Raw genomic sequence first — 16,114 nt, 5'->3', positions numbered from 1 at the left:
TTACAATTACAGTTATTTGTATGTCATATCATATTATTTGAAGCCGCGGGTTCTGCTTGTAACATATAAAAGCTTGATTTGCTTTCTGGTTATATGTAAGCACTTGGGAACAATTAAAACGAATTAACGTTTACATTATGTACAATAATGAAATCATAAATTTTTTTATAATATAAGATTAGCAGATGAGCATGCAGTCCACCTGATGGTAAGTGGCTACTGCCGCCCATGGACATCTGTAATCAACCCCAGATAGGATTAGATATTCCTACCTGAGGTCGGCCACAGATGCGCCGCTACCCCTGAGGACTAAGCTGGAACGCCTCGGAAAAGTATGTCTCCCTTACCACACCCTTCAAACCGGAACACAGCAGCGCCTAACACTGCTGTTATTAGGTAGAAATAGGTGTGGCGGTGGTGCCGCCGGAGTCGAACCATAAAAGGTTCTACCACCTTCAAAATAATTAAAAGAGGTCAGGAAAATAGGCTCACTACACTTCGTCAATAGTGTGTTAAAAATTCAAGTTTTATCTTCATCGGTTCATCACTGATAAATTCGACGTTAAACATAATCAGAAAGGCATTTTTTGGTATAGATGTAGCAGGACCATGTTTGCGAACCGTATCTCTTACTGGTTGAACGCGAAAGGACCATCCATTGCCGTCGACGCAGGATGCTGCAGCTCGCTACTGGCGCTGGAGATGGCGCGGCGCAGTATCGCCACCGGAGAGTGCGAGGCAGCCATAGTCGCCGGCATGAAAGTTAATCTATATCCGATAACCACAGCCAACTACACAAAGTTAGTAAAGTTTTATTTATTACCCGCAACGGAACGAAGACGGTATATAGGGTGCCCCGTAAGTACCACAAGAAACTTGCGAGAAACATAGGTTAGATCTGACCTCTCAGAGGAAAAAAAAATACCTCAGTAAAATAGTCACCGTTTTTGCATTATGGATTGTTTTATATTTTTTAGCGTGGGGTGCTCCATTAAACAGGTTCGAAAAGCGCCCCACACTTTTTCCACAATTACCTATACTATTTACTGTTCTTTAATTGATTCTTAGATTGAAAATTATTTTCTACTTTTTAGTTGATTTTATCATAAAAGTAGTATCATAAAAATAGTTATAGCGACCACCATTATGCATCGTTTGTAAAAAAATCAAGTGTAAAGTGAAATTGAGGTATATAAATATTGGAAAATGTGAATTGTTTTAAATTTATTTAGTTTATTATTTTATTATCGTTGTATTAATTTAATATTGTCAAAGATAAGAAACTACCATTTGAAACATATTTTCTTGATAGGTCAACACCTTTGTTTACATTTTGGACACCTAATTATGAATCAGACTATACAAGATGGCATTATAGATATGTTTCAATACATTTGAGTTATAGGGAAATAACATGATTATTTTTCAAAACTAAAAGTCAATCTAGTAACTTTGCGATGAACTTTCTGTAAGGTGCTTGAACAATCTCGCCACGAAAATCGTTAATCCTGAGGATGTTGATAAGTACCCTTTGAGTACGGAATCCTATAAATCATTCTACAAGAGGGCATTATAGGTATGTTTCCGAACATTTGAGTTTTAGGGAAATAACATTATTATTTTCTAAAATAAAAATCACGCTATAACAGTTACGCCTTATTGAAACTAAAAAGCAATAATTATTTGCAATCTAGTAACTTGGGATTAACTTTTTCTAAGGCGTATGAAGTGAACAATCTCGCCTCATTTTTCTTTGAGAGGTCAGACCGTAACCTTTTTTTTTTTTTTTTTTTTTTTTTTTTTTTTTATGTTCTCCCCAAGTTTGTCGTAGTACTTACCCCCTGTATATGCCTTTGTGGTGAGAGGAAGTTTGTATACAAACCTATGTGACCATTGATTTCCGAAAAAAAACCAGGGGTATGGTTTTTTGGAATTTTCAGTGATGGGTTTTGATTTGATTGGTGCATGTTTTTAGATAGGTGTTACGGTAACAACGCACGAGGGGGCACTGCAGCAAACATTTGCTTGTGCAATACAAGTCAATATTTAGTTCGATTAGCAATAAAAGCGTGTTTTTTTAGTTTTTGTAACTATTATTTATTTAGAGTTATAATGGTTTTTCACGACTTCCAGGAAAGCTAGACCTCCAATCAAAAAGCTGTATGATACATGATAACAGACTTGTGTTAACATTATAAAAACGTATACTGTTGGGTCAACATCTTTTAAAAAAAACTATTAATCTGATTTTATATTTTTGTTTGAAATAGGGTAGTTCCATTTAGTGTTGATGGCAAAACGAAATCATTCGATAACGACGCAACTGGTCCAGCGGTTTCTGAAGCTGTTAATGTCCTCTTTATTCAAAAAGCCAAAGATGCGCTACGGTACGTATTTATGGTATAGTAAACTATATGTTTGAAATCTTTCTCAGGTTGATTACGCTGCTCCAAAGCAGCTAAATGGAGGAAGGCACGGTTTGGAACCCATTAGGTAGATTGGGTCCCCTAGTTGGGTCCTTCCATCTTATATAAAAAATAATACTCTATGAGAAAATGTATTTAACATTATCAAGTATAGTACTTTTTAATTTAAGAAATTCCGCTTATTTATATTCCACGTTGTTAATAAAGTAATCTTAAATTATTGTAGAGTGTATGCCGACGTTATGCACGTTAAGTGTGAGTTCGACGGATTCTTAGAAGGCGATAGCGGTCCGCGTTATGGGTTTTACCGTAAACCGGAAATGTTACGCGATTTTATGAAATGTTTCTACGAGGAAGCGAATGTTTCGCCTGCAGACGTACGCTATGTCGAAGCTCTTGGATCAGGTGAATTTAATTTTTGACGTTTTTTATATATAAGATAAGTAGTACCGTCAGGTAAAGTACACCACATGTTTCTGTCACAAGTAGGGTCTGCTATATCACACGACAGGAGTGATAAATATAATTACATTCCTATATGGTACTTGGTTCTTCGAGACATGAAGATGCAAACAAGGTTGAGTTGTAACTGATAACATTTAAATAAACATACGGATTTTTCTTTAATATTATAGAATGTGAAGTATTTGAGAAATATTCTGTAGCTTTATCGCATATAATTATATTTTTTAAAGCGATTCCGGACGTGGATAAAGCCGAGTTGGAAGCAATCGCCAAAGTATACTGCGAGAACAGACAGGACCCGCTTCTAGTTGGCAGCGTCATGTCCAACATTGGCTATACTGAAGCTGCGAGTGGAATAGCCGCCGTCACTAAGGTTTATAACTTTATAAGATTTTATACGTTTTAACATAATATGTTCCAGGATAGGAGTAAATAAATATAGTTCAAAAAACTAAAAAACACGCTTTTATGATAAAATCAACTAAAAAGTAGAAAATAATTTTCAATCTAGGAATCAATTAAGGAACATTAAATTGTATAATTGTGAAAAAAGCGTGGAGTGCTCCACTTATCAATTTTCGAAAAGCATAAAAGCGTGTTTTTTAGTTTTTTGAACTATATTTATTTTATTAATTTTTAGTATTTGTTGTTATAGCGACCATCATTATGCATCGTCTGTAAAAAAGTCAAGTGTCGTATCTATTACGGTTTAAGAGATAAAGCTCTGTGACTCACGAACAGACAGCGGAGGGTTTCGTTTTATCCTTTGAGTACGGAATCCTAAAAATCATTCTACAAGATGGCATTATAGATATGTTTCAGTACATTTGAGTTATAGGGAAATAACATTATTATTTTTCAAAACTAAAAGTCAATCTAGTTACTTTGCTTGAACTTTCCCTAAGGCGCGTTCTCTCGCCTCGAATATCGTTAATCCTGAGGATCTTGATAAGGACAATGGTACAAAATTATTAAAATCGTGTATTGTCATCGGTTTTTGATAATTTTTCAAAATTTTGAATTAAACTGAACGTTCAAAGTGGATAAAAATCGGGTTCAAAGATTCCGTTACTGTTACGTACATACGTACATACAACCCAAGGTAATAAAAGCGTGTTAAAAAGAAGGAGATAACTTCTTTGGAATTAATAACGAAGTAAAATTATATCATTACACAGGGTGTCCCGTAAGTAGCACGACAAACTTGGGGAGCAGATAGGCTAGGGTCTAATCTCTCTGAGAAAAAAAAATGACCTTAGTAAAAGTGTAACCGTTTTTGCACTTTCGATTGTTTTATATTTTTTGAAAAATTCTGCATTCTTCATCTTCTTTCGTTAACTGCGTGTACAAATTTGATGATGCAGTGTATATTGAAATGTAAATTGGTTAAAAGATGCAAAGGAACCATGAAAAAAATAGGGCTATTATTAGATTTTGAATTTGTTACTATTTTTTCCTCAACTTTGACAATTCGCCGTGAAAAAAATGTACTTAACTATAAGTGGACATTGCCCAAAAATATGTCTAGGTAATAGAGATTCCAAACAGGGACCACACTTACTATTTAGAGTTGAAGAAAAAAAGTTAAGACTGTTTTTGCATGAAAGGGACTGAAACCAACTAAAACGTAATGATCGAGTTTTTATTTAAATTACGCTTGCTACCAACTCAAAACGTGTCAAACAGTATAAAATTACATCATTGACTAGTTAGACACTTAAAAATATCCTTCTTCAGTTGTAAAAAACCAAGTAAGTAACTAACTAGCAAACAAAGTAATACACTTTTTCAAGTCAATTTTTACCCGACTGCCAAGGAAGGGTTATGTTTTTTGCGCGTATCTTGTATGTTTGTATTTCTTTATTCGGTCGGATCTTACAAAAGGCTGGATGTATTTCGACAATTAAGGTGTCATTATATTCGTCTCTAAGACCCGAGTATCCTTAGATAGGTGTTAGAGAACAAAAATCGAAATGGCGGATTTTTTGAGCGAAACAGTAACACAATAAAAAAAATTGTTAACCGAACCTATCGATTAGGGTAACAAATTCTACTTCAGCCTTTTTAGTGCAGTCGGGTTTTTGATTTTTTAATTAAATTACTTGTTATCTACTTATAACTGTCGTGTTCAAGTGAAACTTCATATGTGTATGTAATTTGAATAAATAAAAAATATAATTTGGTATCTTGCAACTGATCTTATGATGGAGCTAGGGGTGATACTCCAACTCTTCAGCGACTAAGAATAAAAACTGGTTGGAGATCTACCATCCATACCATCCAATAAAGATCTACAAAAAATCAAACTGTGTTGTATCACAAGTTGTATCAATTTTACACTGTTTTCCGTGTTTTAAAGTACAATAATAATTATTATCGTATTTTGCTGGGATTTACCGACACCGTAAGATTATCTACTTATAGGAATTATTTGTAGACTGCGTAGTTATTGCAATTCGATTGATTGAGTTATTATTTATATATATTTAATTATTTATTTAGTTTCCATACTGTTCCATATTTGTACTGTGGCTATACGCTTCCACACAAGGATCTCCGCGACAATCGCCATTGCAACTGTGTTTTACCCGCAAAAGGGCTTAGCAAAAAGGAGAGTTATGATTTTGATTGGTTTTGCTTCGGCCTTTTTAGTGCAGTCGGGTTTTTGAATTTTTAATAAAATGCCTTGTTTCATATTTTATTTATTTAAGTAAAAAGAACATATTTATCTACACAGAGTGAATGTTTCAAATGGGCATTCAGGGTCAAATCCGAAAAATGAGCGAATTAGCGAAAAATGCTGAAAGGAGTTACGAAGCCGATTTTGTTAAAAACTAGAACTGCATCATTCGTTTATCAAAATATCTTTTTGCCGGGAATCGAACGAGTCCATTTTGAAAAAAAGTCACCAAAATTACACCTGTATTATTCTATCATCGGATAGTGTGGTTTATAAGGATCAAATTCTTGCAAGCAACGTTATATGCACAGCCTTTATTTGGTTTGTGTGGACAAAAGGAAACGGCAAATTTTGAAGAAAATACTTACTTGTTCCCACATTTGAACACAATAACCTTACGTCGATTGTATTATTTTTATTACAACTGCGAATATATGCGCATGCACCGTAGCCTAGCTGTGAAGCATCGGTAAATATATGCAGTTCTATATAATTAGGACATGCACCAATAACATGTCGTAGAACACGTAAGCTATGAAAGACTGTCAGTGACGTTTCAAACTGTTTCCAAGCAGATGCAATATCGTTGGGAACCGGTTCATCTCAATCAAGTTTTAATAACCATAATTTTTTAATGAATTTTACCTGTCTTTATGGTTGGACTAAGTAAACCGAGGGGGTCGAAAATTTGAGAAGCACTGGACAATATAAAACGCTTCTTCTCGCTTATCTGTAGAATATGTTCTATAGAATTAGACCCAGTAATCATGTCGTCTCAACACTGCCGATAGGCCTTCTCGATGTCCGCACAAGCCACGATTTTATGTTGTCAAAATCTCAATAATATTGCTAGTGAGTCCCCTTGTATGGGTGGCTCTACCAGTTGTAATTAATTAAGTGAAATATTTGAACTATATTTTTGACTAGCACTGAACACAACTCTTAATTTCGTTGAACTGCTATGTTCACGAAAAACGCCATGATGTGGCATAAAATAATGTGGTGTTCGGTAAGAGTTAACTCGACTCATATGACTCAACTGTATATATTCATGTATAAAGTAGGTGTACATTTTTTTTTTTTTTTTTTATATAATATAAGAGTAGCGGACGAGCATGCAGTCCACCTGATGGTAAGTGGCTACTGCCGCCCATGGACATCTGTAATCAACCCCAGATAGGATTAGATATTCCTACCTGAGGTTGGACACATATGCGCCGCTACCCCTGAGGACTAAGCTGGAACGCCTCGGAAAAGTATGTCTCCCTTACCACACCCTTCAAACCGGAACACAGCAGCGCTTAACACTGCTGTTATTAGGTTGAAATAGGTGTGGCGGTGGTGCCGCCGGAGTCGAACCAAAAAGGGTTCTACCACCTGCAGACATTGTTTTTGTATACCGGTGTTTGCTGTAAACGTTTTTCAAGCGCTAAAAAACGCCGCTCAGCAATTGCGTATGTATCGCCAAGATATTAGGTGATTGCCTAAAGGGAATTTTAACACAAAACCTACCATCGGCCACACGCTTAGTATTTTCAATAAAATGTTCGCATAAGACTTCATCATCACTGAGTACATTTGGTAGTTCCTCTAGTTCCCAAAACTGTTTCAATTGCGCATCAATAGATTGAGTAAAATTGCAATGAACTGTATTTTTGCTTTTAGAATTTTTAGAATACCGGACCTATTGTCCGGATATAATCCAGCCTAACTTCATATTTTGAAGGAAAGGCCCGCTTTGTAATCGCATTTTTACGTCACTTAATAGGTCCCAAAACGCATCGGCACCTATTAAAATGTCAATTTCGTAAAAAGTAGGATCTGCTAATCGTATATTATTAGGTATTTGTAACTGTAAAATATCGCTTTGTATTGTAGCAGGCGGCAACGATGACGTAATCTCGTGCATGACAATAATATTGACTGCACAGAGGAATCATCGCTTCGTATTTGTTCGTCTAAGTGTGCAATATGCGTATACGTATAGTTGCTATTATTACAAGAATATTTTTATTTACAAGAAACCGGTTTGTTATCTGAGATCGAGACCGATGCGCCCGCAGTGGCGGTCAGCTGATTATCGTGTATTAATGTATTATGCCTCTCATTGCAATTACGACAGGAACCAAATTTACAATTGGACAACGAATGCCCTGAACGCAAACAATTACGACATAAATTGTGTTCTTGTACCAATTTCAATTTATCTTCCAACTTCAAATTGATAAAAGTTTTACATGCCCGCGGCTTTTTATTTTGTTGTGTTTGTGAAATATGTGTCACTGGTGAAACATCACAGTGGACCTATGATATAGGTATTTAGGTATAGAACCTCGAAATTGCCCACATTCACGTTCTGTAGTGCTGTCTAATTTAGAAACAATTAAGTAAATTATTAATGTGTCCCATGAATCAACGGGCTCGTGTAGCAATTTAAGTGCACGTATTTTTTTTAAATGTTGTCAATTAGTTTACGAATCTGTGCTGGGGATACTTTAGAAATGTTTTGTATTGAAAATAAGGCCTTGGTTATGAACTGGTTATGAACGAAATGGTTAATAACGAAATTATGAATGAAATGGTTATGAACTAGCAACCTAGTGTTATTATACCTGTTACAAATTAAATCCCAAGCAACTGAGTAATTATTTAATGAAAATTCTAGCCAGTGCTCAAATGACCCATCAAAGGTAGGCATCGCTATGGTAGGCAGTTTAATAGCATGTAAATTAGAATTAGTGCAAGAAGCCACCTCACTAGACGAAAGCAAGTTCTTGGCTTGAGCCACAATAGTATAGTATGAACTTTCAAAGTCTTCTCGCAATTCTAGCTGTTGGAAAAGCTCATGATCGTTTACTGTGACTTCTATTTCACTTTGAATGGCGTTAAATTCTTTAAAATGGTCAGAAGCGCCTTCAATACGCATTTGTTACACTTTTCGCTTATTTGAATTTGTATTTATTTGCTGCGAGTCTAAATTGTTAATGTATTTTGTAAAAATGGTTAATCTACCTCTAATTATGCCCCGCTTTTTGTTCAATTCGTGAATACTTTCGCCAACTGGCATTCTTAGGAGATTTTTCCGGAATTAACAATTTATCGGTGCTCATCTTGGTGAAATATAGAAAGGCACGGTGTACGTGTGCGAGTACTTACAATTTTAAGCAGCCAAACCTCGGCGTGTAGTAGTAAATACTGCGCATTTTCAACTCAAAGCGATGAAACGTTGGCGATGATGTGGTAGGTGATGAGGATAAGAAGGAAACTGGTGGCTTACAGAAATACACTGATTGCGATGCTGATCACTCCATACACGCATTCGTGGAACCGAAGAATGAAGTCGTCGTATTGATATTCGCTTGATTGTTCGCTTCTTTTGACGTAGTCTTATTTAGTTTCTTGTAATTTGTATTCGGCAACGAAGGCCCATTATGTAAAGGATGGGGAACCCGTGGAAAATTGAAACGATGGTTTTTTCTTGTAACGTTCGTGTTGTCAAAAAATTAAGACAGAGAGAAGTGTTAAGCGCATAGATTAAAGATGACGTTGTCGATGCTCGCTGCTCTGGATTCCGGGCGTAGATAAAATACAATTGCACTTTAGTAATATTATGATGGGCATTGTTGCAGGTCCTTCTTGGTTATCACACAGGTAAACTTGCAGCCAATCTTCATTTGGACAACGAGCGTAAGGACATTGCTTGTTTAAGAGAAGAACGCATCCAGTTGTTGAAGGAGCATCAGCCCTTCCACGAAGGGTACGCTGCTGTTAACGGAATGTCAATCACAGGAGTTAATGCTCACGTTTTGCTGAAAAGTTCCTACAAACCAAAAGCAAGTATATAATAGACAATATTAATCAACATAACGATGAGAGTTTGAGACACGGACACGAAATAAATAAATGTGATTCTGTTGCAACACAATAGAAATATTGTATTAATGGAAGAAAAATATACAAAATCGTCTTTCTAATTATAATAACTAAATATATTAAAGTAAGTTCTGTTTGTTTTCAGGATCTAGGGATTTATAAAACGGATATGCCTTATTTAATTACTCTTTCTGGAAGACAAGACTCAGCAGTGAAGAGAATTATAGATGAACTGAAGTCTAATCCACTAGATCCAGAACAGTTGGCGCTGCTTCAAAATATTCACGCGATGAATATTTCCAGTCATATGGGAAGAGGATATACTATACTCGGTAAGACTGATTCGTCGTTTTTTAAGAATTCCGTATCGTAACGGTGGTCGCTATAACAACAATACTAAAAATAAAAAAGTTTCAAAATATATGGGTGCCCCCAATAGGTAGACAGACTGTTCAATTTTCAAAATGCATTTACTTGTACGGCTGCTATGATAACAAATGAAAATTTGCGGATTCGGAAGTTTATTAATTGAAGTCTGACCCCCTTCCTGTTGACATTTGGATATGATATTTGGTAGAAACATTTAGTTTTGAAGATAATACAATTAAATAAATTCTGTATCAACTACAAAATGGCGGATTACCTGGATATTTTTTCACAACTACCGCAATATGGGTATCATATGATGATATGACAGAGCTTGACTAGTGGAATAGAAATACAATTAAAAAAAAGCAAATCCAAGATGGCCGGAGCCACAAAATGGCCGAGTATATGATTTCACAACTAACTCAATATGGGAAAGAAATGACAGGGCATGATTAGTACTATGCACTATGAAAAATTAAAAACTAAAAACTTGAAAATAAAATAAATATTTTTTATGTTAAATGGTTTTATTGAAAAAAATGATCCTAGTCATCCAGGATAGGACGATTAGGATCATTTTTTCTCAATCCTAGGATCCTAGGAAGGTTCTAGGTAACAGTCATCACACCGCTCTCTTCAGCAATCTACGGATCAGATAAAAATAAAGTAGAATCGTTGGGTGTAATACTTACATATGCAAATCTCACAACCTGAGTAATCAGGTTACGATAAGTTTAACCTATGTTTTCAACTTATTTTATTAGATAAGATGTTATAGGGTTATGTTTGATTTTATTGAAACATTTGTTTTGAAGAGATTTCACCGACTAATTACTATGTTTAAATGCGTACACTAGGAACGCCTAGTAACTTCTGAGATGCTACCTCGGTTGCGTTAATTACTTCATAATTGATAATCTACCTGATGTTTAAGCGATAGTAGTCAAACGCCTTTTATTCGGTCATCCAAAATGAAAAATATACGAGAGTTACGGTCCACATTTAACGATACAGCTACTGGCAGTGACAAGCAGACGGTGTGCCTGAGCGAGCAGGCGGACTACTTCGACGACGTGAAGCGCCCTCTCTGGTTCGTGTACAGCGGGATGGGCTCGCAGTGGGCCGGCATGGGCACGCATCTCATGCGGCTGCCCATATTCGCCGCCGCAATTGACAAGTACGATGTTTAACTATTTTTTATTAGAAATCGTCACATTGGGTTCTTATTTCATAGAGGTAACCAAAAATTTTAGTCCCTCCGAGCATAATGCATATTTGATATGTACAGGACATATTTAATGTATTTGTAAATGTTATAATAATATGTTGATCGCAAAAATATTGAACATTCTCAATTTTGTTAATTTACGACTTTAGATGCAGACGAGTACTGGAACCCAAAGGCGTAGATATTGTCGAAATAATTACATCACAAGATAAAGCGATATTCGCGAACATTCTCAACTCGTTCGTGGGCATAGCGGCCATCCAGATTGGGCTCACAGACATTCTTCACGATTTAGGATTGCATCCTGATAATATTATTGGTAATGAGTTAATGAAACATTGCAAATGGATCTCTACATAAAAACTATAAATAGGTAAAAGGTTATATATGTACCTATATATAAATATATAAACGCAGGTCATAGTGTCGGGGAGCTGGGCTGCGCATATGCCGATGGATGTATGACGGCAGAAGAGATGATACTGTCAGCATATTATCGTGGGCTGGTCTCATTACAAACACCTTTTATTCGTGGAACTATGGCAGCTGTCGGAATTGGATATCAACAAGTAATTATATACAAAGTCAAAATAAAATCTTTTAATAGCAAAGTAAGGACTGATCATCAATCTGTCTCAAAGGTTATAAACCTCTGTCCTCCAGATATAGAAGTGGCTTGTCACAATTCGGCGGAGTCGTGCACTATATCGGGTCCTGCTGATTCAATTAAGGCCTTTGCACAGAAGCTTAACTCCGAAGGCATTTTCGTTAAAGAAGTACCTTCGTCAAACATCGCTTATCATTCACGGTATATCGCTGAAGCAGGTACATATTTATCACGATAAACTTATGTGTAGGTAATAAAACCAGAATTCTATGGTACTTATTAACTTACTCGCATAATGTTATATAATATAGAAGAATGATGTTTTAGGTCCTGGTTTATTGAAGTATTTAAAAAACGTCATCAAGTGTCCAAAACTTCGAAGCGAACGTTGGATCTCCACATCTGTTCCGCGAGAGAAATGGAATAGTATTGGAGCCAAGTATTCCTCTGCGGAGTACCATACTAATAATCTTTTGGTAATATTTTCTATAAAAAACAATCGGAGCCTATATTTTAATATATAATTTTCATGTATGGGATAAGTCAATGAAACAGCATTATAAAATTACTGGTCCCTGGGTCACTGGTCACTGGTGGTTGAAAAGTATGTCCGCCTATCACAGTGTTACTTCGAATCTACTAGTCCAAGTCGTGATACACATGTTACAAGCTCGGCCTTTTTACAATACTGTGCCGTTCATGTAGATTGAGGATATGCAGACCAGTAAGACAAATGACTTGGATCAATAATGTTTAACTACTTGCCTAGCCATGCCATTTGAATTTAGTATCACCTTTTGCCACCTGACGCTAAACGCCAAACACTGAATAATTGATAATATATAGTACTCTTATGCAAGGTTTTTTTATTTGAGTAGAGCCCAGTGTTGTTCGAGGAGTCGTCAGTACTGGTGCCCGCTAACGCGGTGCTGGTGGAGGTGGCGCCGCACGGGCTGCTGCAGGCCATCCTCAAGCGCGCGCTGCCCGCCGCCTGCACCAACATCCCGCTCACGCTGCGGGGGAACAATAACTTGCAATTCTTGCTCGAGGCCATCGGAAAGTACGTATTTAAATTAAACGAAGTACAGAATTAAACGGAAGAAATAATAGCCATCCGATCTTGTGACACATTTTTTGTAACAATTACTTTATTTGACATATCACATACTAAAAATATTGTTGTATCTTTAATATTTCTTTTTAGTTATTAATTAACTAATAATACTTAATAATAAGTTAATATTATTGATCATCTTATATATAAAATTCTCGTGTCACAATGTTAGTTACCGTACTCCTCCGAAACGGCTTTACCGATTTTGACCAAATTTTATATGCATATTCAGTAGGTCTGAGAATCGGCTACTATCTATTTTTCATAGCCCTAAGTGATAAGGGTTGTTCACCCTTAACATTTTTTTATTTATATAGCAACACAACGTTTGCCGGGTCAGCTAGTTATTTTATATATTTTTATTCTTCTGGTTATGATAGCTTGATCAAGGGTATAATGTATTTATTTTTCAGAATATATATGGTGGGATTTGTACCAAAAGTATCAGTGCTGTACCCGAAGATTGATTTTCCTGTATCTACCGGCACGCCAATGCTTTCCCACTTGGTTGAATGGGCTCATGAAGAAATATGGTAACTACAATAGCACAAGTGTGACTATATCCTTACTAATATTATAAATCCGAAAGTAACTCTGTCTGTCTGTCTGTCTGTCTGTCTGGTTGTCTTTTCTTCACGCCTAAACCACTGAACCGATTTTAATGAAATTTTGTACAAAGATAGTCTGAGACCCGAGAACGGACATAGGAAATTTTTTATCCCGGAAATCCCACGGGAACTAGGGATGGCGTTCTAAGATCGATTAATCGGAGAATCGATCTTTTGGAGCAAAAAGTCGATTATTTTAATAAGGTTAATATTAAGGTTAATATTAAGTATTTTAATAAGGTTCAGTGGTTTAGGCGTGAAGAAAAGACAACCAGACAGACAGACAGACAGACAGACAGACAGACAGACAGACAGACAGACAGACAGACAGACAGACAGACAGACAGACAGACAGACAGACAGACAGACAGACAGACAGACACATAGACAGAGTTACTTTCGGATTTATAATATTAGTAAGGAAGTAAGGATTAGTAAGGATAAGTATTAGCAGAACCCGCGGCTTCGCCCGCGTAAAAGAATAAATTTTTCCAACTAAGTTTTGAACCGTTAAAGGTAGACAGTTCAAATTTTCACAATGTGTGTACTTTAATGGCTGCTGCAATATTAAATACTAGAAATTTAAAAAAAAAAAAAATGGTTTTACGGAACCCTCTACCCTTGGCCAATTATTAGTAACGCGCAGACCCGCGGGCCACAAGGGAAAGTCGCGGGCCATACACCACCCGTGAGTGTCTTTGTTGAGGGCTCCGGGAGCCCTCAACAAAGATTATCAAAGGAACGCAACCGGAGTCCTCTTAGCGCGTTGCCCCGTCGAGCTCCGCCCAGGTGAGCTTGACGCTCGCCACACCATCTGGTGTATACGACGGTATGCGACCACACATACCGTCGTCCTTCCCGGGGCCGCTGGCCGGGCGGTTCGAGCTCCCACTCTTGCCGCCCGCAACCCCGGAAGCCCCCTTTTAGTCGCCTCTTACGACAGGCAGGGGATACCGTAGCCCTATTCTAGTCCCGGAACTACAGGGACACCGCGCCGGGGGCCCTTACCTACGGCCGCGGCGGCTCCTCCTCCGAGCGGGTTCAGCGCACTCCCTTGCTCGTTCGGCATCTTCCTTCGCAGACATGACCACGTCGCAGAAGGTGATCATGCCGTTCCAGGCCTCGCTGCGCTGAACCATCGCTCCAACGATGGCCGACGGAGACAGATCCGGTCCCACTTTTTCGACGAGGATCCGCCGCTGCGACTCCCACGCTGGGCAGTACTGCAGCGTGTGCTGTGCGGAGTCCTCGTCGTGTCCGCAGTGATGGCAATGGGCCGTCTCCTCTCTTTGTATCCTATTCAGATACTCACCGAAACAGCCATGTCCGGTGAGTATCTGAGTAAGACGGTAGGTCACTCTACCCCTACTCTTCAGCCAGGCCCGCAAGTTTGGTAGGATAGCGTCAACGAGTGTCGGGTTGCCTACCGTTGGTGTTGAATATTAGCTTTCAGAAATTTTTTGATAAAGTATTTATCGATGCATATGTACATAGGAATGTTCTTGAAATTCTACTAAGGAGGTAAAATAAGTGTTATATGTATGTATACGGGAATCTTTTAGGTTCGAAGTTAGAAACGTGAAATTTCAGATAACGTCTATTCAGACGAATACACGACAACGTTGAAGGGGTGCAAATTTCATATATGATAATGCGTAAGTTTATTCAAATTGGCCTACATTTTGGTATACTGATTAGGTACATCGCAACTACTTTGGACACACTGCGTGCCAACATTTTGTGCTGCCGTGGGGTATGGTTGTGGTTATGCGTGGATTAGTGATGGTGATGTGGTAGACACATAGACCTTGGATTAAAATTTTGGGCTAGAACAGGGCTGCAGTATCTCCTACCTGTCGTACGAGACTAAAGGGGGACTTCTGGAGTTGCGGGTGGCAAGAATGGGAGCTCTAACTGCCTAGCCAGACACCCTGGAAAGAACCACTGTATGTAAGGCCCCATATAACATGGACGGTTCCTATGGAATAGTGTAAATAATAATTATTGTATCCTACATGAAACTTATATTTTAAAGAAAGTTTCATTACAGTCCACAAATAAGAGTTTTAGTGTATGTTTCTGAAGAAAGCTTGACCAATTTAGGTACAAAGTGACGAAAAAAAAGGTTTTATTAATTAAATATTAATGGTACTTTATCGTTAAAATTGTTAAAGGTACAAATTTACGATTACAGTTATTTGTATGTCATATTATTTTACGCGGGCGAAGCCGCGGGTTCTGCTAGTATCATTTGTAAAACTGTTTGCTTGAAATAAATCTTTAAATCTTTAATCCTTAATTTTTTTGAATATACGAGAGCAAGTAATATACGAGAGCACGAGTCACTGATAAATTGTTCCGTATCCGTTGCTACATTGTTTTACTTAACACGCGAATAAAAAAATGTTTCAAATACAGCGGCTCGCCACGCCGCTGTTGGCTGTGACCAGGCGGTAAATATATCATCTGTCTGTAAGTAAGAAAATCAAAGTCAATAAAGTACTATTTATTTACAGGCCGTTGCCGACATATAATATTGCTAACGTTACGCAGGCTGCCGCCTGTAAGTTCGTCATTTCTATCCATGATGATGAGTACAGTTATCTTAGAGGACATATTATAAGAGGTAATTAATATAGGAGATCAGTCTATCTATCTCAGTAATTTGTAATCTGTCTTCTGTGGAAATCAGTGCGATAATTCAGTTCTTAATATAAAGTTTGAGAACATCAAAATACGAGTAT

General features: G+C 37.4%; 1 protein-coding gene across 1 annotated transcript in view; it reads left to right on the top strand.

The window, feature by feature from the left end:
• Positions 1-16,114, top strand: part of LOC140746383 (fatty acid synthase-like) — a 41,366-nt gene that overhangs the window by 1,869 nt on the left and 23,383 nt on the right. The window contains exons 4-17 of the mRNA XM_073078510.1: positions 597-800; positions 2,271-2,387; positions 2,653-2,831; positions 3,122-3,264; positions 9,201-9,404; positions 9,590-9,776; positions 10,828-10,990; positions 11,191-11,360; positions 11,459-11,610; positions 11,683-11,866; positions 11,976-12,124; positions 12,527-12,708; positions 13,176-13,295; positions 15,887-15,996. Coding sequence (XP_072934611.1) covers positions 597-800; positions 2,271-2,387; positions 2,653-2,831; positions 3,122-3,264; positions 9,201-9,404; positions 9,590-9,776; positions 10,828-10,990; positions 11,191-11,360; positions 11,459-11,610; positions 11,683-11,866; positions 11,976-12,124; positions 12,527-12,708; positions 13,176-13,295; positions 15,887-15,996 — 2,264 coding nt within the window. The remainder of the gene's footprint in view (positions 1-596; positions 801-2,270; positions 2,388-2,652; positions 2,832-3,121; positions 3,265-9,200; positions 9,405-9,589; positions 9,777-10,827; positions 10,991-11,190; positions 11,361-11,458; positions 11,611-11,682; positions 11,867-11,975; positions 12,125-12,526; positions 12,709-13,175; positions 13,296-15,886; positions 15,997-16,114) is intronic.

This window comes from Epargyreus clarus, unplaced genomic scaffold, assembly GCF_041222505.1.
Source record: "Epargyreus clarus isolate Ecla_fem2 unplaced genomic scaffold, WU_Ecla_fem_2.2 ptg000012l, whole genome shotgun sequence".
In the NCBI taxonomy this organism is placed as follows: Eukaryota; Metazoa; Arthropoda; class Insecta; order Lepidoptera; family Hesperiidae; genus Epargyreus; species Epargyreus clarus.
This window is presented reverse-complemented; position numbering and strand designations above follow the sequence as displayed.